We start from the raw sequence: 22706 nt of genomic DNA, 5'->3' as shown, positions 1-22706 counted from the left end.
TAAGCGCTGTTCCGTTTGGTCCCAGTTAATAAAACTGTAAGAAACAGGACAATAGGTTGACCAATTAACCAATAACTCAGGAGAAATGGCACCTCCAAAAAACCCTCCTAGATATATTCTAGTGTTCCACTTTGCATACAGTAAAAATAAAAGAAAGAAAAAATCTTTAACATGCTGCATTTCAGTTAAAATGATGTTTGTTGCATTAAAACATGTTCCTTCATTTGATATGTCCACATCATAACATAAAGTCACCATATTATGGATTGGAGGGTGGGGGGAGGGGTTAGGGGGGCTGGAGAGGTAGGTGTGCAAATAAGCCATCATGTACAAGCCTAACAATAAATTCTAAAACATAAAGTTCATATTATCTGCCAATGTACAATATAGTTAAGGTGGACACTTTGACACAGAAAAAAACAACACATACAAATATATAGTGCTATACTGCCTATAGAAAGGATTTTCAATAAATAGATCTCGCTCCCACAAATGATAAGACATTGAAAAGTTGCACCGCGTATCTAAAGTGCAACCGCATAATCGAGGAGCTGCTTGAACAGTGGGAGCGAGGAAGGAATGTGATTGGATAATACATATCAAAGTCACCTTGATCTCCGGCGAGATAAACCAATGGCGGGGCTTCAGTGTCGTGATGCATAAACAAGATACGACAGGGCTGCTTTCCCTCGCAGCTTAAAGCAAACAAAACCTCTAAAGCAAACAAGTCGAGATGTTTGGTAAAATCATAGAACAGTGAAAACACATTGCTTAGATTTTCTGATAAAGAAAGATGCACCATTAGCTCTTTGGGTCCTGCCAAGGGATTCTAGTTCAGACAAAAAATTTAAATTGAGTGAACTCATCTGTAAACAATCATAATTTGGTCTGAATCCAAGGGGTGTGAACTACTCCAGTTAAATTCTTACTGGCTCCACAATGGATGACTGTACTCATGAGGCCTCGGCATGTAATATCTGACCATTTGTCAGCATGGTTTCCAAAAATTGGCTAATAACCTGGATCCTATTAAAATGACTTTAAACCCATTTAGCGCTCACAGCGAACGCTTTCATCTGAACCCACAGTGAATCACACAAGGCAGAAAACCGCTGCCTCTGCGCTCTTGATGGACTGAAATGCTTAAAGTGCACATCACTTTTGGCTGCAATCCCATACGTGATGTCACAGTAGGTGTTTCCCATCATCTCTCAAAGGCAAAACCCCTGCTGTGACATCTCTGATTGAGACTACAACACACTTGACAATTTCAACCCATAGAAAGACGCATACAGAGGCAGCTTTAACCTACTTTTTGTCCACTGTCCCTTCACTTTAGGGTGTGACTATGAAACAGGAGGTATCTTTTTCACTGAGGCAAAACAGTCAAACCATTGTGGGAGCACTGGATATCAAATGGAACCTGATCTACTTAAAAAGCCAAGGCAAGTCAGCGTGGAGCTGAATGGCTGAGTTCATTACAACCCTTACAGGAATGGATGTGGCTTCTCAGGAAAGATCAAAGGGGGTGTGCTCATATCACATCAACACATTCCCTGGGTCTTTGTCTGAAACTGAGGCATACTCTAAGTCTTGCTGTAATTCTAAATATAATATTTTTTAAGACATACGGTCTGGGTAAATTCTTTGAATAGGCTTTGCTTTGGAAAATATTCTATTCTTCTTGTGTTTTCATATAACTTTCTCAGTAAAGTACATGCACTTCATTTAACTTTGTATGATGTAAATTGTTAATACATCATTATGGTCTCTTTGTACTTCAGAGACTAATGGTGCGTTCGCAACGAACGCGTCAAAAAATTTCTCGACACGCGTCGAGATTTTTTTCGACACGCGTCGAGAAATAGTGTGTTCACACCAAAAGCAGCGAGATTTATCGCGGCGTCACAAGGGGGGCGTGGCTTATCTCAGCCGCCTTTCTTCTTGAAAAGAGCGATCTTTTCCGTTGTAGAGTCAGGGCTCTCAAGTGTCACGCATTGAGCGTGACTGTCACGCATTTCGGTCTTAAATCACGCCCTCCCGCCACACATCGTATTTCTCACGTTGAAAAAAAACAACTCCAGGCTATTTAATGTGCCGCAGCGCGCAAACATGAGCTGGTCGCGCGCTGCTCTCACCATGGTGGAATCAAGCCCCTCCCTCCCCCCCACCACCGTGAGAGCCACTCATCAGCCAATCAAAAAAAAGAAATGGGCTACAGCCAATCAGAAAAACGTATATTTTGTATGTGTTGTATCCGGGTAAGATGTAATGACAGCTGGGACTGGAGCCGTCCGGCGGCGCGTATTTGTCGTCGTCATCGTCGTCTCTCTCTCCCTCGTTCACTGCCGTGACAAGCGGACCATCTCAACGTTGATTGGCGGACGCAACTATGACTCACGCGTTTTTGCAGTCGGTGTTGGGAAATTTCGACTCGCGCGTCGACCCGAGTTCGCTCCGCGACCAACGGGCTGTTCGTGCTGCTTCTACGCGTCTGACGCGCTGCCCGCTGGAAAATACGCGTCTGCGCAGCTTCGACGCGGCTGTGCATTAACTTTACATGAAATCTCGAATCTTGACGCGTTGGGTGTGAACACAGCATAACGCTTTTTGAATTAGGTAGTGTAGGGCTGGCAGAACTGCAGCAACCGAGGGCAGAACATCTACTTTGGAAATTCAACAATCATTTTCACAAAATTCAATAAAATGCTGCAATTATAAAAGCAATATCCCTTTAAAACTTCAACTGATATTTGTGGCTTCATTTCCAGAGAGATAGCTCAGCATGCCTACTGGACTGTTGTGTGCCACCATAGGCAGCTTGGCAAACAAAGGCTCCCTCCGAAACAATTTCAACATTCAACACAACAAATTCAAAACAACATGTACTGACCGGTCACGCTTTGACCCATTGAGTATTTCTTTCAGAATGAGATGAACACAGTTGCCGTGATGCATTGTGGGAGGGAAAGGCAGAAAGGATGTGCTTTTTACTTGTCTTTTTTAGTAAAGGAGCTGAGAATATATTCGCCCACACCCAAGAAGTAGATCACCTGGGCGATGCCAAACAGAGGTGCAATGACCAAAGCTCGACAATAGGCTCCCTTCAGGAAGGCCGACGGTCCCTCATTTTGCATGATTTTCCTGGAGAACAAATAAAGTCTTATTATTAAAAGTGAAATCCAGCACTAGCTATGTGCCAGTCGGTGTGGTGTTAATTGTGGTTTATTTATCTTTTCATTTGTGTATATTATTACTGCATTAGCTGTATTGTTTGATGATTTCAAAGTTTTTTGTGTGTTAATACACTTAAATGCATTTTGACTTGACTTGACACATTTAGCATCACACATGCTGCAGCGGTAAAGACATAATGAGGGCACCTGATACAGTCGGTCACTCCACTGTACGTGTCTTCTGTGCTTCCTCGGTTGAGTGACTGCAGTCTGGTCTTTATCACTGCAACACACAGACCTCAGGTGAATATAGAACATCAACTAACGGTGCACGCATTGCTGTTACAACGTTTACCGAGCCACTGCTCACCATCAACAGGGTTGACGGCAACGGCCGCTGTGCTCCCTGCGAGGCAGCCTGAGATAAACGACACATAGAAGGGAGCTGGCCCTTCCGCGCCTCTTTTGCCCAAGTTGTTTAGGTTGGCAAAAAGGGGGAAATAGATGATGGAGAAAGGAACATCCCTACAAAAAGAGTGAAATAAGTCCAAAGACAGTAAGGCATGTGAAGTTCATTGAAGCCGGTTGGTAAAACGAGGTGAGAGATCTGTTTTACCTGAGCAAGGTGGCACCAAGACCCTTATACAGCCCAGCGATACCCTTTTCCCTCAATAGTTCCCTGGTGAGCTGCATGGCGGTTGGAGACTTGATCTCCACAGCACCTGCTGCCATCGTCTCTGGCATCAGCTTCCTCTGAGCCTCTATGGAGCATAAGAAACCCAACATTAAGAACAGCAAAGGCTTCACATAAAGCTACCAACAGCATGCAATACTAAGAACAGGTATGTGGGCAGACATTTTGAATGTATAACGGTAAGGAGAAACCAGCATCAAGCGCTTGTAATCTCTGACATAACCACACGAGGCCCCTATTTCTCCAGTTTATGCACCACACTTCATTCTTTGCTTAAACTGCCATCTGGATTGAATTTCCTCTTACCAATTCGTCCAGCATCTTGGAGCTGGATTTTCAGCATCTCCATAGGAGTTGTGACAATAACCTGAACAAAGCAAGAACAAGGTGTCAGATACAAGGATTGATTAGTTTTAGGATGTGTCATGCAAAACATGTGTCCAACTCTACTGGCATCCATTAGCTATGTTTCAACTCTTGTTTTCCTCTGTAATCCCTGCAGTAGTAACTAGTTAACTGGATTAGAGATGAGATGGCCATGTTCTCAGTTGCAATCTTAATCCAAGGTCTGCTACACTTAATCTAATTATGTTCCTCGGGCTTGAAGCCTTTGCCCTCATTGACAAGAGGCATTTCCTTCTGACTCACTCACTCAGTGCACATGGCCAAGCACTCTCACAGCGTCTTATCTGATCACTCAAATCTAGCTGCCAGTGTATCGCCTGCTAACAGGACAACATTTCAGTGATTAGAAATCATTCATGAAAAGGGACCGTCACATGTCACATTCATATCACAGATACCAGAGACAACCTACAGAGACAAACTGTGAACATGTTCCTGCAACTACCGCCTCTCACTTAAACCTGGTCCTGGCTATTTCTAGCTGCAGACAGTGATAAATGAGGCGATAGATGAGGCCTGGTGGTGTGTATGTGAGCTGACATCGGTAGTGTCAAAGGTAGCAGTTCCAGATGGAGAACAGGAGGATGCCATTAAAGCAGCACCTCACTCACCTGGCATGTACCTGCCCCGCACCCAGCCAGCATCTCTTTGAGCAGAGTGAGTTTTCTGAAAGAAAATCACGACAAAATGCTAAATGAGATTTAAGCAAGCTAAACAAAAATGACAAGATGAGACAACCTTATTTCTGCAGTCCTTGAAAAAGATGTTATCTTTGTCCTCTATATCAACATGTCTGACACAAGGGCAGATTAATAATTCACAAGGTGAGCGACTGGGAAAGACAAGTCAATCATTTATTAGCTTGCATGTTTGTCACCAACGAGATGGAGATAGATGCCTCGAAACCCTTCCGGTTGGTCGTGGGGGACAATGGGTGGGTGATTGGTTTCAGCAACATGATGGTCGCTAATGTTTGACATGTGATACAGATATGTGCTAGTTTCACTTTCAGACAGGGCTTCTACTGACAGACATGCAAGTAATTCTGTATTTTTAAACCAGACAGCTAACGACCCACTGTGAAATACTCAGTGCCACGGAGGAGACGACAGAGCAGGATTAACGAGAGCCGTGGTGAAAATACAGACAGCTAATGTGTTAGTTTACATGTTAGCAAACACACCAGTTAATCACAAAATGAATGAGGGAGTGTGCGCGTGTCAGTCAGGCTGTTAGCACTTCCATCTTTCATGCCTCACCCATCCTTGGAGAGGTGTTGCCTGAAGAAGTCATTGGCAGCCAATTTGATGGCTTTCTCTGGCGTGACTAGTGTTAAGTTCACCGCCGCTCCTGAGAGAATAAAAAAAGGACAAAGAGTAAGAAAGTGAGAGGTACAAAGAAGAAAAAGAAGAAAGAAAAACAGAGAAGGCAGTGAGAGAATGGAAGATAATTGCTTGTAGCAGGCAGACACAGATCCATGTATTTGATCTCTGTCGCCTCATTATGAAGCTGAAAGTATTCAGAACCTTATGCTACCTAACAGTGTTCATGCTCACACACACATGATAATAAAAAAATACTAAAAACGTACCTCGGTACATCCCAAAATACCCCTCGGACCGGATGATCTTAATAAGGCAATCTGACCTGAAACATAAACACAACAATATGTTATGTACACATCAATCTGTTGTGTATTTGCTCAAATACAAAAAGTCAAATACAGAAATGTCCTACATGCTGGTGTAAAGGCGAGATCCATTTTGCTGGTTTTGCAGGCGAGTCTTGGCCAGGTCAATGGGAAACACACAGGTCACTCCGATCAGGCCAGCGATCCCCCCATTGATCAATTTGGCAGGCAAACTGGAGACAAAAATATGAAATATGAAAGGTAAATAAATCAAAACCAAATGAACGTCCACTGTGCTGCTCTATCTGTAGTCATTCCAGACATTCCAGCTTACCTGATCTGCTTGTCAGCCATTTATCTGAATCCTCGGCTGGTCAAAGTGTCAATCTGTCTGTTAGCTCGTCACTCGGTGGTCAGGTGATCACTGTGGTGTGTTGCGGTCCAAGTGGATTCATGCAGTCTGACTGTTCAAGTTGGGAGATATCTGTAAAAAAAATAAATAAGAACGGTCACATTTAGCTTCCTCAAAAAGTTTCTAGTAACAGAAATGTTCCAACAAAATGTTGCAAGGCAAAATACCATCGAAAAGTTACAACAAAGCAATGTTGTCTTCACAAACATTAGAACATGTTTTTTTTAGTAACAAGCTGTTACACCACCTAAAATACATTGCAAAAACTAACTTCACCAATATCAGTTGGTGAGCGCTGAAAATAATTAATTGTTTTCATTATCAATAATTTCTTTAGTCTCTAAAATGTCAGAAAACAGATTGGAAGTGCAACCTTCTCAAATAAACCACTGAAGCCATTTTTGTGTCCTTTATCATAAGTGTTTGTTTGTTTGTTTGACGTGAAAAGTGCACTAGCAAGGGGTGTGTTTGCAATTGGAAATGCATATTTCTTCGACTCATTTTAGCCAAAAGTCCACACATTAATGCTGGCTTGGTATTTTACTGTGTTTTTCAAAAGGTTAATGCAAAGCCCTCCTATTGAGGGCCGACTCTCCTCCCAGGTGTGCTGTGGAAACACACAAATCCAAACACAGTCCTCAGTTACAGGTGGGTTGGCAGGTCAGTTGTTGCACGACTGACTCACAACACACAGACAAATTACTCACCGTACAGCTCACTAGTTGCATTAGGTCAATGTACACAAAGCACAGTTAAAAACTACCAATTTATAATCCACCACAAATGAATAGATGAGCAGCCTCAACAACGTAGCTCATAGAAACCTTAAACTCAACTCAAATTTAAGTCCAGCAACCCAGATCAGAACCTGACTCGCCTCCCAGATGTGTGTAAGACCAAACCAAACACAGCGTTCAGTTACAGGTGAGTTGGCACGTCAAAAGTATCAAATCCAATTAGGCAGGAAGCAAATTGGCCCAATTGAGAAGCTTGCTATTAGCTTTTTTGTCGTTTGACTAATTGAATTAGCTCTATGGTTGATTATCAAAAACTCTGTATGTCACTAATTAATTCATAAATAGGGACAACAGAAGAAGAAACATTACCATAATGAATCACCATGCAGCATAATTAGTTAGTATCATTGACAGCTCCTTAAAAATAGAGCTCAAGCGATCACAATAGACTGATTAATTGATGGTAAAACAACTCTATCAACACGGGAACATCTGTGCATCATACATGTCCTTGAACATCTATGTTTAATGCATAAGCTCTTTCATTGTAAGACTCGAGACGGACTGTATCGGGGAAGCTCTGTCCTTCGTATGCTAAAACTGCCCTTTCTGAGCAACCAGATGAAATATATCTGATGTAGACAAGATGCTCCAAATTAAAAGTTACAGAACACAATCAGTGTAAAAAGATGCTTCTCATTTCCTCTATCATTCTCTCCGCCCCCATCGTCCACCAATCGCAACGTGCCTCTGTGTGTGCAACCCGCCTCCTCCTTTTTCCTCCTCCCAGGCCCTCCCCCATCACTTCCCTCAGTCACGAGTCACGACTCACAAACACAGCTTTTTCCATCTCAGATCTACGCTGACATGTGAGTTTCTTTGTGAAGTGCATCTGCGCTCGTACTACACCAACATCCCTAATTTCTCAGAATTAGTTTCAGAGAGATTGCGCAGCATGTGTGCATGTTTAGGTTTGTGGATAACTGTATCGAGGAATGAATGCAGCTGTGCTCTGGTATGTTTAGTTTGGATGGGCTCTTAAGGCGCCTGCTGGCTGCTCCAGTGGTGGAGGAGAGAGGAGGAGAAAGGGGCTTTCAGAGCAAGTCAGAGGGTCACATCTCTGGTCTCTGATGGCTCAGTGTTCTCCTCTCTGCTGCCGGGACCTCACAGCCCTCCTAGACATTTGCTCATCCAGCTGTGATGCAGACACCTTTTTCCCTTTCAGCAAGTAGCATGCTCCTTTTATCTGTTTATTTCCTGTTGCTTACTTCCTCCTGAACTTACCTCCAGTCCGCACACTGATTATCTGCAGACAATAATTGACAGGCGATACTAGGTTCTGTTAGTGATAGGACTCAGTAGATAATGTATGGTGAAGAGCACTGCAATCTTTATGAGTAACCCATCACACCGACATCTCCCTCCTTCTCCATCATGCTCGCGGCTCGACTCGTCCACTTCACTTCATCTACACCACACGACCGTGCCTGCGCCAGAACATCTCTTTGACTCCCAGTCATAGCCCGGCTGGACTGTCTTGTCATGACAATTGGAGTCTGTATGGAAACAAGTAGCCTCAGTGTGCAGAGTCCACCGCACAGTGGCATCACTCATCAAACAAATCTCCAAGGAATTCCTTTTATTCTCAAAGCAGGAGAAAGAAGTACAAACTGCAGTAGAGCTAGTATTTCCGAATCAACTTAATGTACCGCTTGAAACGCCGCAAAAGGACACAAAATCATTCTCTACGCCATTTAAGAGAAAAGTTACTTCAAGAGAAAGCAGAAAGTTGAAGTGACTGAAAACTTCTTTATCAAACTAGCCAACCACAAGTGACTTGAAACATCTCTCACTTAAAAACACACATTCCCAAGTTGTCACCTCTAGAAAAGATAAGCACTGATTAGTAAACAATAGACAAGGTGATTGTGCAACTTGCCTGCCATGCAGAACCTTGACCTTAACAACTTCACTCAGCCAGCCATTGGACACACTTGATTTAAGAGGTTGCGTTCCAACTGAGATCACAGTTCAGTTTTTGACCCTTGTTCATCATTTCAACATGAACAATGAGCCACTAAACCGTTTTTTTCAGGGAGGAGGAAGATGAAGATTTATGTTGAATATTGTTGGCAAAGCAGCAAGCAATCTTCTTTTGCTAGAAGTTAGGATATTAAATTCCTAAAGGCTTTTTTTCTTTTACTTAATGAATATTTAATTACAAGTTCGCAGACCAGTGTTTATATTATTGTCAAATAAAAATGTGAGATTTATACTGTGTGGTTTGCTGTAACTGGTAATGGTAACATGTCATCCTTTTAGCGCTTCTTTTAATTAATTAATTAAGTTATTTTACAACGTTTTCAACCATTACAGACTCAAAATTAAAGAAGTGACAGATGTGTAGGCCTATTTTCTCTGATCATAAAAAAAAAACAAGATAAGAAGCTTTTCTTTCTAAAAATATAGTGTATTGGAAGTGCTTCAAGAAGCTGACAATACTGGATCAAGGCGAGGATAAATAAGAAAATGTTGCAAGGCATAGATGTATCACGCTGCTTTGACTAATCTGCTCTATGGCATGTCTGAATCACAAAGACATATATAAAATGATAAATATAACGCTGCAGATGGTGAAAATCTGGAGACAAATCCACACCAGTCAATTTCCTTATGCAAAACCCAATGCAAACGGCATAGCTCTCATTCAAATCAACCAGAGGACATTTTACCTTATCCATCACAGCTCCTTTGCTGCCTCTCTTTCCTGAAGTGCCAAACCGAGTAAAGATCTTGCTGACTAAATGACTATCAGTTCGTTGAAAGAGAGGAAGTGAGTGGCTGTGCTGTGGTCGTCAGCACTTCGCTCACGTGACTGGCTCACTGAAAAGACGGAAAAAGAAAGGAAAATCACACATTTCCTTCCTTATTATCTAAGAGCAGGCCGTTATTACCAGCCCATCTGTCTCACATGTACTGGCTTGTGACTGCCTGCAATCCTCTATCAGACGTCAAGTACTGCTCTAAACTGCAAGAGCTCAAATCTGGAAATCTAATACAGAACCCAAGCTGTCCACTTTTACGGCGATATTATTTTCAATAGAAGTTCAAACATGTGTGTATATTTTTACTTCGCAAGCTTTGTCTTCAGCTGCTATTGTATAACTGACATCCAGCTCCATGTTGTCCTTGTGTATATTTGTTGCATCAATTATTTCTATTGGAGGAAAGGATTGGGTTTTAAATAGTTCTCTGCACTGACAGCTGTATGTCTACTGTTCCTTACAACAAACCTGACAGCTGCTGTCGTGCTATTACCCCATGCTTTTCTTTTTTAAATAACGGTTTAAGAGATGTAGCCTATTTTGGGATATCTACGGCACTGTAGAAACAGAGGATAAAATGTGTGGTGTCACAGATAAATCTGATTACTATTCCCCCTTCCCGACAGCATCAGGATTATAAACCTAACTCCTATTTATAAAAGCTCTCTCGCAATCTCCACTCACAAACAGTGGCGTGTGGGTTATGATCTAGGCAAAGCAATGCATTTCCACTAAAGGTGCTCTATACCTTGCAGCCATCAAACATGCACCGTTAAGCATTGTTGTAATCACCTTCTGTAGATCAGAAATAACAAGCTGGCATCAACTTTCAAGAAGCACAAATGCCCCTTCAGTGCAGAGAGAAGGTGCATTGTCCCATCCCTCCTCTGACCCCACAGGTAACTGTGGTGGCCCAGTTTTTGAAGTCACCTGGGGCTTTTCTCTTGCATCTCCTCTGTTTTCCCTCCCTCTCAGCTTTCCCCTAACCTCGATAGGAAAATAATGATACCACTGTGAATGGAGTTTCCAAAATAAAAAAGCTAAATGCAGCATTGAAGCGTCCGATTACAGTTTGCAGATTACATTAAAGCCTTGACTGGCCTGAAAAACTGCAAGTGGCACACAGAAGCACAGCATCTTCCCACAGCACCGCTATACGTCACTTCCACTCAGCACACAAACCAGTGACATTTAGCAGTCCTTGCTAGTGGCATTTTAGCATACTTGAAAAAAAATGCTATATGGGTTTATTCCTGCATGTAGAATACATGAATATTTAACATAATGTTGCTGTCTACTGAATGATAATAAAGTGAGGTTTTCAGCATGACAGTCAAAGCAGGTACATCAGTTCCATTAGAAAACACAGGATGACATTGTACACCCAAGAAAGGCTCACCTCATCAATTATTGCAAGGCTGCAGGAGTGCTTTATTACAATGCTTGGCCTCCTCATAACCTGACCAGTACACTGGAAATAAAGTATATATTATTGCTTAACATCTTACTCAGCAGCTAAATGTTCCTATTTGTGAGGAGTTCTTGAGTGGGATAACGTGGATACAGCCTGCAGCACTCAATATGTTCAGCATTAATACAGATCTGTCCTTAACACAGTACGTTAATGTTTAGCTAGAGTCAGAGGGGAATAACTCTGCAGGTCTCTGCCAATGAAAAAGGAGGTGGGTACCGTTCCGGTGGGTTTACCCTCCATACCGAATAACACGACCCAAACCCACATGATGATGATGATGATGATGATGATGATGATGACAGCCTCGCAGAAGGTGCTTAAAAAACCAAGCGAGCGAAAATATCAATTCAAACTGATGACGAACATTAAAAATCCGTTGACGTTTCACTTGTCACCGACCCGTCGGTTTTACGGGTGACGTTAAGATATGACGTGTTAACGACCGCGTGTAACATTATATATATATATATATATATATATATATATATATATATATATATATGTATACACACGCGCGCGCGCGCGTACACAAAAACACACACTCACATATAACCATTGCAGCTCAACGTCATATATTAACACCTGACAGCAGGCCTCACGATTAACGTTGTAAATCTAAACCCGCCATATGTAACGGGAGAGAATATGCGCGAGGCGTATTGCCACATAACGGGAAAATGATTTGACCGTTTCTCGCAGCGAAGCGACAACACACACAATCACAACACCAGACGGTCATTCATCTCCGTTACTAGTTAAATAAATAGGACATCTCACGTTAGCCTCACGCGTCGTCTTCACGTTATTCCTCAGGTAAAATGTCACCGGCTTCACGCCGATTCAAGACACATTTACCAAACGAGACCCTCGCCACGAAGACTTTCACTGCGTCCCGTTATCTACATACCGCACAAAGCGTTTCCGTTATTTCTCCCGGTGAGGACTCAAAGCCTTTGCACTGACAGACCGACAACCTACCGGTGTTACTAGCATTTGAGTCCAGCGTAGAGAGGTAGAGGAGGTAGGAATGAGTGAGAGGGAGGGGGGGACAGGCGATGGAGTAGGGCTCGGAGGAAGAAAAAAAGAAAAAAAAATCATAAAAAGGATTTTAAAAGGGGGCCCCCGAGTGGTATGTAGTGGAAGTACATGCATATTTTCTATTTGCAGTAAAGGTGTAGCGGGTGGGGGATGGGGGCCGGCGTCATCGTGACGATTCATCTCAGCCCCCTGACCTTGAACACTAAAATAGAAAACTGGCTACGGCTGAAATATTGGGGATGATGTGCAGCATCATCAGCTATAAAAGTGTCTAAAGCTATCTGTCACTCCCCTGCACAGCCCTTCATAACTCATATTTAAATTCACATGTCACTTTAAACATTAACACTTTCAACTTAAAACATACATTACACTTTCCCATACACCTACACAGTACACTTGTCTGTACTATTATCTGTGCACTTTATTTTATATTCTATTGTAAATCTATTAGGTTTCTATTTCTTGCACTGTGTTGATTGTTGTAGTTTATCTAATCAGAATCAGAAACTGTTAATTTGACAGGAATGTTATCACAAACAAGGATTTTTTTTCTTGCTACAGGGTGCATAACATTAAACATGGAATGTTAGACGAGACAAACACCAATCAACAGTAAACAACAACAACAGTGCAATGAGTATTCCATTAAGTAGATAAGATAAAGTGCTCAGACCTTGTATGAGTATCAAATGAATAGTTCTGATTCTGATGACCAGTAACTTACAGCCTTAAATAGAAAATAAAAAATAGATCACACATTTCTTTACAGAACAGTTTTACTGGAGATGAAAATAGAGGCAATTCATACTTACATTAGAAAAATTAAATAAAATGTCCCGATATGTGCTGCAGCTAAACTGGTTTCTAGGTGACAGAAGGCACACAAGACATTTAATCAACCATAAACATTGCCTCCTGTTGCACTTTCAGTAAGTAATCCAGGCCTCCATAGTGCAACAGCTCCCAGTGTTTGCTTTGCCTCTTAACTCGACAAATTGACAAATTTCTGTTAAGAATTATTTGAATTTCTTAACAGAAATTTGAGAATATATATATATATATATATATATATATATATATATATATATATATATATATATATATATATATATATATATATATATAGTTTTATATATATATATATACATATACATATATATATATATATGAAATTGATTAAAAATCCTCATGGTAAGTCAAAAATCATGGTCAAAATTATAGCGTAGTCGAAAATCAGACTTACCCAGTGTGATTAAGAAACGTTTAATGCTAAATCATAATTATAAAGTACTATGTCGAATTATGGGATAACAAGTCTAAATTAGGATGATGAGACAATTATGATATTGCTGTAATTCACAATTATGAGGTATTATGTCAGAATTATGACACACAAAGCAAAAATATGAATTGTGACTTCCTCATTTTAATTTACCATGAGTATTTAAATGCTTCATCTGATATAACTTTTCACAAATGTTTATCTTTTCCCGGCAGAAATGGGCTTCCGGAATGTGTAAAAAACTGAGACAGTTTGTAAAAGTCCACCCCTATCATCTGTCTTCCGTGGGTCACATAAACACTGCCACCAGCTGGTAATGGCTATCATGATTGTGTTAAAAGAGATTCTTTGCACAGCAGGATGAGATGATGGAGGCACATTGTAAACAAACAGGTTACTCAAGTGTAAGTCAGGCATCTGCACCCTGCATGGGTTCATCTCCTCCTGTGTTGTGGGGTTCTTCCAGGCCCACTCTCCTCAAGGACTCAGAGTACTTTCTCCTTCCTAAACTGACAATGCCTTCAATCTCTTCTGCCAGGTCTCTCCTGCCGCTCTCGATCATGGCGGCCACCAGCCTTGACGCTGCTCCTGGTCCTGCATGCCTCTGTCCCCGGGCCCAGTGGAACAACATGTCCAGGACTAAGGCTCCTAGGTTGTCCCTAGTGAGGACAGCAGAACATACACAATACATTGTAAACCCACTACAGTAAACAACCACAGGGTTGAACAATAACTGATGTAAATATACATCTTAAATAAAATATGATATCACAATATGATATCACTTTATTCAGAATTTTACACGAGCAGCATTAGCAATATTGTATGTTTCAAGTCAACTGTTAATGTACATATATTATTAATAAGAATTAAAAAGTATTTTCTAGATACTGTACTTAGTACATTTATTATGGTATGTATGTTTATCTAAAAGCCTATTCATGTATGGTATTTATTTATTGGACGTCTTTCATCAAATACTCAAATCATTAAAATGACGTCAATGTATTCCTACATGAAAAACGTCACATAAAAAACCATCTACGTAATACATTTCTTTTCCAACTCCAGGATGCGTCACGCAAAGTTTTCTGAGCATAAGGAGTGGAGAGGGCGGAAGGGGAGAGGCGGGGGGGACAGATGAGCATCGGTCTGTGTGTAATCTCCTGCAGTGTCCCAGATGGCTTAGTGAAGGCTGACAGCGCCGATTAAAACAATCAAAATTCTCCACCATTTCTCTCCCACTGCGGTTTGCCTTCACTCACATTACATCGCTCCTATTCCCTGAGAGGCTTTAGCCGCACGTGCGTGTGTGTGTGTGTGTGTGTGTGTGTGTGTGTGTGTGTGTGTGTGTGTGTGTGTGTGTGTGTGTGTGTGTGTGTGTGTGTGTGTGCGTGCACTGGTTAAGTCATTCACACATGTAGGAATGCTATAAAATAAATAAAAGTGAATCAGTCTCATGACAATTGAGCTCTGTGATTTACCAGTATTATTGAGTCAAATAAAGGAATTTCAGCTGAACATGACACAGTTTGCGTGTCCTACCTGTACTTGTATTGGATGCGGTCCAACTCCTGGTAGCTTAAGCCCAGATTGATGCCAATAACGCGCCAGTCTTGTGCTATCTGAAGAGAGATGGACAGCAGGTTGGCCTCTGTCAGGTAGCCGCTCTCCGGGTCACCCAGGTTCAGAGGAGGATGCTGGAGCTCTTCCATGATGAAATTATTTTCTGAATTTAAAGCCTATGACAAAAATAGAGAGGAGATAATAAGTGCAAAGTTTCCTTTTTTATGTTATATAGGTTATATAATTTAGCGTGTGTATGGAAGAAACAGTGTATTTATTATTTCTCTTCATAACCAATAGACACATATTCAACATCAGTCGGATGCCATCCAATATCCCAAAACAACTTGCACAATAGTTTTATACTAATGCATATACAATCCAGAAATGCTTAAAATGGCTGTGTTATTATGAAACAATGGAGAGGAAAAAAGGGTCACTTCAACTGACAGGAAGTCTTAGTGGTAAAGTTGCAAGCCACTGACTGTCGGGTCCTTTCCTCTTTTTCGCCACTTCCTCTGGCAGATTGCTGGGACACTCCCCTCTATAAAAAGACACCTGAAACAGTGGTAAGAAACATATTTTCAAGGTGTTGTTCAAATGATGCATATATATTGATTGATTGGACAAAATAACAGAGGCATTTCTCATTAGCACTGAGCCAGGCAGCTGTGGTGAACTGGTACACTTTAGACTGCGTGACCACATCCAGACCAGTACTTTAATTGTTTGTGTTTTGACAAAAAGAAATGTATACATTTTGAAGTTGGACCTTTCAGGTTGATGTTTTAATGTTGAAAGGTGTAATTAACAGTTTTTTGTATTGTGTAAGGCTGGACATGAATATAAGAGTAAATGTACTACGAAGTTGAATCATTACTTCTCAGGCAGAATCACAAAAGGAGTATTCAACACAGGGTTGATTTGGATCATGTTACAGAGTACAGGTACAGAGGTTTCTACTCTGTGGTCACTTAAAGCTCCATTCACAGTGGATTTATTTCTCTCGAGGATGTAGGGTGATTTTATCATTTGCAGTAGCAATTACAGCTGCAATTACCTCCAGTTTTACTGCAGAGTCACTTTTCCTCCTGTAATTTAAATCCCGGACAGAGCAGCTTCCTTGTATTACAAAGTGGAACTGTGACATTTTTCTTCTTCTTTTTTTTTTCTGTGGACGCTTTGACTTTTGCGCCAAAATGAATTAAGTCACAAATATGTTAGCTAATCTGGTGTATAAAGATATGCACACTGCATAGAGGTCTTTTTGGTAACAGTATCACTATAAAAAGAATAAAGCCACCAGAAGGGCAGGTCAGCTCGTCAGATGGGTGGTTGTCATGTTATTTTACAGGTATTAGTTTATTTCCTATTTTTTGGCCTACATTTGTTTAAATGTTGGCAAAGGAAAGCAATTTATCGTACGCCAAATTAGCTATTAACTGTTTGTAATGTTGCGACGTGGGCATGTCGAGTCACCATCACTGGATTACTTCAATACTGGAGTCATAACTCAGAAGATATCCATGTCTATTACAGACCGTATCCTGTAATTTTGCAATAGTTAGATGCCATTAATTGTGGAAATGTTAGATTCACAAAGAGACCGCGATTATAAAGTGTAAAAAAAAACAACACACAACCGTAATCATTATTTCCAGTCACTGCATGTTCTTGTCTGTCAAATATGATGTCTGTCTTACTTGTCCCCTAACTGGCCCCTTCTGACCCAGAGCTGGACAGATGTACACCTCCTTCAGATTCTTTAGGCTGGAGTAAAACACAAAACACAGTCTTCCCTCCACACAGTCTGGTCTCTCTGGAGAGAAAAAATAGGAAATCCTAATCAAAAGGCAGTTTCAGAACAACCATTCCACAACAGCACATCATAAACCCCAGGAAGGAAAGGGAGCAGGAGAAAACATTTTGTATTTAAGGTGGAGCTTCAAAGAGGCCTTCAGACCTGTGCTGATATCCAAGCCTCTCTCAAAGCCAGCGAAGAACTGCTCTCCTTCCAGCAGGTCACACAGGTCTGATGGCTGAGGGCCATCGTATTGCTCTGACAAAGACTGCACTCTAACGTCCACCTGGACAAGAAGCAACACAATCACTGATTAAGTTTTATGCATAAATGTATCAATGCCATTAGGAAATCAGTTAGACACAGACTGTCCTTGGTGTAATTAGATCTATTAAACTGCACACAGAGGCGGGAGATGACAAACCCTGGTAGCAGGTAAACACTGCAGCATAACTTGTGAAGGATCAGTCTTCCTCTGGAGGACGAGGAACTGGACTTTAAACTGTTTTAGCCTTTGATAGACCTTCCTGACCGCCCCACTAACACACCGCTGAGTGGTGTACCACAGCCAGTACCTGTGATGGTGCACACAAAGCTGTGTTAATGCAATGCTAATTTATAAATTAAAACATACATTATGCGACTATATCATAAAAAAACTTACCAGGAGAAGTGTGTAATGTAGAAAATGGCATACAAATGGGTGACATTGAGAGAGACTTGCGATGTAATGTCAGTCCAGGTTTGGGCAGTGGGGTCTCCGTGCAGCAGATACAAACAGGACATATCGACTGTGTGGCCTGCAGAAGCACTGAACATGTTAATACTCGCTAATACATTCTGTTATAAACATGTATGACAGGACTATTCAACTAAAATTCAGCGAGATCCAGTTTGAGATTCAAGGTTGAATTAATTAACATCTAAACTATATTTATATATTTATTATTACTACAGATTTCCAATTTAACTGGAATAATTATTAATAATACATAACTCTATTAATACATACATTATCTTCTCTTATTTCAAGTAAAATATAGGCTGGATTTGAAATGTGACGAGATAAATTAAATGAATTGATAAAATAAAGTCCTTGATTTTAGAAATTGCCTGATGTATGCGAATGAAGGCATACTGTACCTGTTACACCTGATGGCAGAGGAACCTGAACTTTGATAGGTTGTAAGAATTGTAGGCTGTGGGTCTGGGAGAGGCAGAGTAGAGGGCTAACTCTAGCCTGAGAATCTCCACACACAGCCTGTACCTCCGACACAGACACCTGCAGCACCTAAAGAAAGAGAGACAAACTAAAGCCTTGCAAACCACAGATCCCACAATGACAAACTGATATAGACAACCTTACAGCATTACCTGTAATGTTATAGTGCGGGCCTGCACAGTGGAGTCTGGAGGGAAGTGAAGCTTAACTCCAGGGTCAGCGCTGGATACCAGCAGAGCTCCAGCTGGTGTAACAGAGCAACTGTCCTTTACTGGACGGGACACTACCATAAACCAGGAGAACTGGCTCACTGCACAGCATGCCAGCTACAGGTACATCAAAGACAATATTACAATGTGTACTATAAAAAAAAATGTTAAACACAATTTAAATACATTATTTTACTTTACCCTGGCTGGACGTCCTCCAGGGTGGCTGCTATGACTCTCGCTTCCTCTCCTCAAAACTGTAGGCAGACTGCTCCATGACTGTCCGTCAAACCTCTGCACCACCACCTCCCTTTTTTTTGTCCGATGATATGGCACACACACCTCCACAGGCTGTAGGATTTTGAAATGTAAAGTACATTTATGCAATGCGAGTTCAGGAAGGAACACAGTGACAAAATGGAGCAAGAATAACCAATGAGGATCAAATTTTCTTTAGATCCTCACTGCCGGTAAATCTTCATGTCTCTTAAACCTCACACCTTCAGTATGTAACGCCGACTTTGTCATAGATGTGTCTTAGCCCAAACTGAGAAAACCCTGATGACATCACTATGACATCATCAGGGTTTTTTTTCAAACTTGTCAAAGCTCTTCCAGAGCCGTTGACAATATTATGCAACAGCTTTACAGAAGAACACCAAACATGATAAGTAGACTGATCTTTATATGTAAAGCTGGCGGAGTGTACCTGTAACAGATGTGGAGTGGTACACAGACAAAACTCATTCAATACCTTTAGAAATGTAATTCCATGAGGACAAAGTTCCAATGGACGACTCAGTAAGATGTCATGCTCCTCCAGCCGCACCAACTTCCTCTCTGGCCTTTTCTCAACCCACTTCAGTCTTGTGGTTGTCTCCAGGCACCCTGGGGGGAACAGCAGCTCAGCCCCCCCTGGGAGAAACACATGACACCCAGCAGGCGAAACCCAGAAACTAAGAAGAAAAAGGAGCATGACGTCTTTAATCTAATCAGAAACGCAGGAATTGACAATATTACTGCAGATTGAGAAAAGGTGTACATTTTACCGGTGCTGGTTAAATCCAAGGTGCAACTCTTGAATTTTCGTTTCTGTTTGATCTGGTAGGAAAACAGTGATTCAACTGAGGGAATATGCTGAAAGCAAACATAAATGCTGTATCTAATTACGATACAGTCAGAAGGATTTAAGCACAAATCAATGCCTAGTGCTGTTTTCTCCACTCACCAGGTGTAGGAGAGAGAGGAGGGGTTGGGGGTTGCCCCAAAGGATTGTCACGCACATCTATTTTCAGCCGAGGCAGTTTGTTTAGACACTGTGGGATCAAGCGGAGGTCATTGCTGTAGATGACAAGCTCCCTGAGGGCAATGAGGGAGCCTGGGCAACATAAAAGACATGTACACCATGTTTTAATGCTGCATTCATGAATTTAACTTACATTAAATACAATTAGGATTCCAGTTAATTACTGTAATGCTCCATCAGTGACACACCCACTCTCCCATATACCCTTACCCATGCTCTCTGGTAACTGCTTCAGTTTATTGTGGGACAATTCCAGCTTAACGAGCTCCTCTAGAGAACCAATTTCCTCAGGTAGCCGCTGAAGAAGGTTGTGTGAAACATCCAGTGTCTGCAGTGCTTTCATCTGACCCAGACTCCAGGGAAGTGAGACTAGCTCGTTCCCCAGGAGAGAAAGGTAGGTGAGGGAGGACAGTTGGCCTATTCCAGGAGGCAAATCTGAGAGATGGTTGTGACAGAGAAGCAAAGAGGACAACACTGGCAAGCTGAGAAGACAGGTTGGCAGACCGGTGAGCTGGTTGAAGGAGAGATCTAGGTGCACCAGATGAGAGAGGGAGGAAACAGACGGGGGCAAAGTGGTGAGGAGGCCAGGCAGCGGGTCACCTTGTGAGTCATAAAAACAGTGTCCTAAAATTAGAACGAAAAGTGCAGTTAGAAGCAGAAAGATTGGAGCAAAGGAAGGAAAAAGACAGAGAATGACAGATGAATGCATTAACACAGTATTTAGACTATCTATTCCACTTTTAACTGGTTCAATATAAATTTATTTTATTTTGTCTGTATGGATAATACACACTGGTGCAATACAAATACTTTTTAAAACACATTTAATTATATATATATAACAGTGCTATTGTTGTGTATTATCTTACTGTTTTTATTACTGTTTTACTGTTTACTTACATTTATATCACTTGTTTTTTATTTTACTATGTGTCTCTTGCTGCTGTAATCCTGCAATTTCCCCACTGTGGGACTAATAAAGGATTATTTTATATTATGTAAGAACAAAAAAAAGTGTAAGAATGTATACAAGAACAAAAAAAAAGCATGAAACAAGGTTCATCTATAACAATATTTTGTTTTAAACAGCAGATGGAATGAATGAGAAAAGTACCCCGAATCGCTAGTGAACGCAGCTCAGTCAGATGGGATAATACATCCAGAGCATCATCCAGGCCTGGCTTGTCCTCAGAGCCCAGTCTCAGATACAGGAGGCCCTTCAGCTGCCCTGGGATGGATCCCCAAAGCACAGGCAGTGCAGCTGCTCCTCCCTTGTACACATCCAGGGTCAGCTTTGTATCGGTCAACAAAGCTGCAAGCTCCACAGACGGAGGCAAGGGTGGAGTCAAAGACGGGACAGAGGGAGATGAAGAGGAGGAAGAAAAACTGTCGTGATGATGGGTGGAGAAGTAAGAAGAGGAGAGGCTCGATATGGAAGGACCGAATGTGTCCACGAGGATGGAGGGAGACACGGAGGGAGCATCTCTCTCTGCTTGAGAGACCGTTGGTCCAGTCTCCCTCTCTGGTGTCTCCTGATCCTGGTACACAAGTTCTCCGCAGAGCCTCAGAGCTAGAAGGTCCGCAGAAGGGTCAGGTTCTCCACCCGTGGGTGCCTTAGGAGCAGGTGTCTGTTCCTCCGTCCCGGTCCAACCGTCGGCGGCTGCCTGGTCTTCATCCTCTTCATCATGAGCTGCTTCTTCCTCGCAGCTTCTCTCCATTGAAGACACCAGACTAGATGACGTTAACTGAAGGTAAAGTTTACTTTCTGCATGATCTCACGTGACACTGTAAACGCTACGTACGTCCATCACGGTGAGTTGAAGCTGGATAACTACCGTGAAGAACAACGGTGAGGAATATTTTATGTTGCATGTTTGCTGAGTGACTCAAGAGGTCACCGATACAGTAATGTTAGCGTTAGCTACACAATATTTACGTGATAATTATCTTAAAACGTTAAAAGTTATCGCTGCACTTTGTGGCTACTTTAGTGACCTCCATGTGTCTAATGTTGTGTTAGTTATTCAGTAACGTATAATGTTAGTCTCTGGGTTAACCTCTATCTCACTCTCCCTCTCTGCTTTCTCACTTCCTTGTGTCCGATGCTGTTTTTAAAGAAAAAGCTCTGCGTCACAGTTGATCGTTTGTTTTTACGTACACAGTCAACCGGCGGAAGACGGGTGGTGTCTAACCATCTGTTTCGGTGAAAAGAAATCATGAGCCCCGCCTTTCCGGTTGTTAACGTGTATAAAATCGAGCGCTTTTTTCCAGGCGCCGCCAAAGTTTCAACTCTGGGCGGGACGGTCGTGTCAACGTGTGCGCTCAGTACCTCCTCGACCAGCAGGGGGCGCTGCACAGTCTAGTCTACGACCACAGACTGGTCGACTGTATTTAGAAACGTGGCGTCTTGAGTATGTAATAGATACACTTAGAACTAATCACATTACAATAATATGTTTACCGATTAGTAAGAAGTAGTACTGTTAATAGTGCTTGTTATGAATTGTATAACATATAATTCATCCTACATACAAATCTCTCTTTTTTATTTGGATTGATTTCATAGGCAGACACATTGGTGAATGTTACAACAAAACATAATATAAAAGCCATTTAGAAAAAGCCTTTTGATCATTAAATAATTAATTCATCATATAAAGATTGAATGATAAAATGTCATACATTATTGTATTGTTGTATCATTTGAATTTAGACTGAAGTAAGGTACAATATATTTATCCATTTAAAATTCATCATCAAAAGGGTTTTACGTCATGCTTTTATAATAACCCATTCGTGGCCCATAAATAGTTTCAAAAGTTCATCTCTGTTGTGTAAAACATGTACTTATGTAGAAAAGAATGTGTTCCGTTCAGATACGCTGTGCCAAAGGGAGGCTGAGGTTCAAGAACAACATTTTCCTCAG

General features: G+C 41.5%; 2 protein-coding genes across 3 annotated transcripts; both read right to left on the bottom strand.

The window, feature by feature from the left end:
* Positions 1 to 2577: 2577 nt before the first annotated feature.
* Positions 2578 to 12384, bottom strand: slc25a22a (solute carrier family 25 member 22a). The gene is made up of 11 exons (XM_068602801.1): positions 12261 to 12384; positions 6240 to 6389; positions 6013 to 6138; positions 5867 to 5922; positions 5535 to 5625; positions 4887 to 4941; positions 4177 to 4237; positions 3793 to 3937; positions 3547 to 3701; positions 3384 to 3459; positions 2578 to 3144 (listed from the first exon to the last, which is right to left on the bottom strand). Exons 2-11 carry the CDS (start codon positions 6257 to 6259, stop codon positions 2991 to 2993), a joined length of 939 nt encoding a protein of 312 aa, XP_068458902.1. The 5' UTR covers positions 6260 to 6389; positions 12261 to 12384; the 3' UTR covers positions 2578 to 2990.
* A 1201-nt stretch (positions 12385 to 13585) lies between these two features.
* pidd1 (p53-induced death domain protein 1) lies at positions 13586 to 21872 on the bottom strand. Of its 2 annotated transcripts, XM_068604061.1 has the most exons (15): positions 20895 to 21872; positions 19991 to 20404; positions 19703 to 19852; positions 19524 to 19575; positions 19229 to 19430; positions 18676 to 18825; positions 18418 to 18591; positions 18187 to 18334; positions 17708 to 17843; positions 17468 to 17618; positions 17206 to 17329; positions 16946 to 17061; positions 15693 to 15800; positions 15222 to 15418; positions 13586 to 14335 (listed from the first exon to the last, which is right to left on the bottom strand). In XM_068604061.1, exons 1-15 carry the CDS (start codon positions 21496 to 21498, stop codon positions 14086 to 14088), a joined length of 2976 nt encoding a protein of 991 aa, XP_068460162.1. In that variant the 5' UTR covers positions 21499 to 21872; the 3' UTR covers positions 13586 to 14085. The 2 variants fall into 2 exon arrangements, with proteins under 2 accessions (XP_068460162.1, XP_068460163.1); XM_068604062.1 differs by lacking the exon at positions 13586 to 14335 and having other exon boundaries at positions 15251 to 15418; positions 15728 to 15800.
* Positions 21873 to 22706: the final 834 nt, after the last annotated feature.

Source organism: Clinocottus analis, unplaced genomic scaffold (assembly GCF_023055335.1).
Source record: "Clinocottus analis isolate CAN_PGR_092001 unplaced genomic scaffold, fCliAna1.0.p SCAF_6, whole genome shotgun sequence".
Classification (NCBI taxonomy): Eukaryota; Metazoa; Chordata; class Actinopteri; order Perciformes; family Cottidae; genus Clinocottus; species Clinocottus analis.
Note: the sequence above shows the minus strand (reverse complement) of the source record. Positions and strands in the feature narration are given on the sequence as shown.

What these genes read in the sequence shown, in the direction of transcription:
- slc25a22a (XM_068602801.1), bottom strand. Translation starts at nt 6,259, where the DNA reads ATGGCTGACAAGCAGATCAG. An exon ending in TCTCGCCTTTACACCAGCAT is followed by an intron (nt 5,923 to 6,012) that starts GTAGGACATTTC and finishes TTTATGTTTCAG; the next exon opens with GTCAGATTGCCTTATTAAGA. An exon ending in TGCCGTCAACCCTGTTGATG is followed by an intron (nt 3,460 to 3,546) that starts GTGAGCAGTGGC and finishes TGTGTGTTGCAG; the next exon opens with TGATAAAGACCAGACTGCAG.
- pidd1 (XM_068604061.1), bottom strand. Translation starts at nt 21,498, where the DNA reads ATGGAGAGAAGCTGCGAGGAAGAAGCAGCTCATGATGAAGAGGATGAA. An exon ending in AGGCTTGGATATCAGCACAG is followed by an intron (nt 17,062 to 17,205) that starts GTCTGAAGGCCT and finishes TTTTCTCTCCAG; the next exon opens with AGAGACCAGACTGTGTGGAG. An exon ending in AGGGGCCAGTTAGGGGACAA is followed by an intron (nt 15,801 to 16,945) that starts GTAAGACAGACA and finishes CCACTGTTTCAG; the next exon opens with GTGTCTTTTTATAGAGGGGA.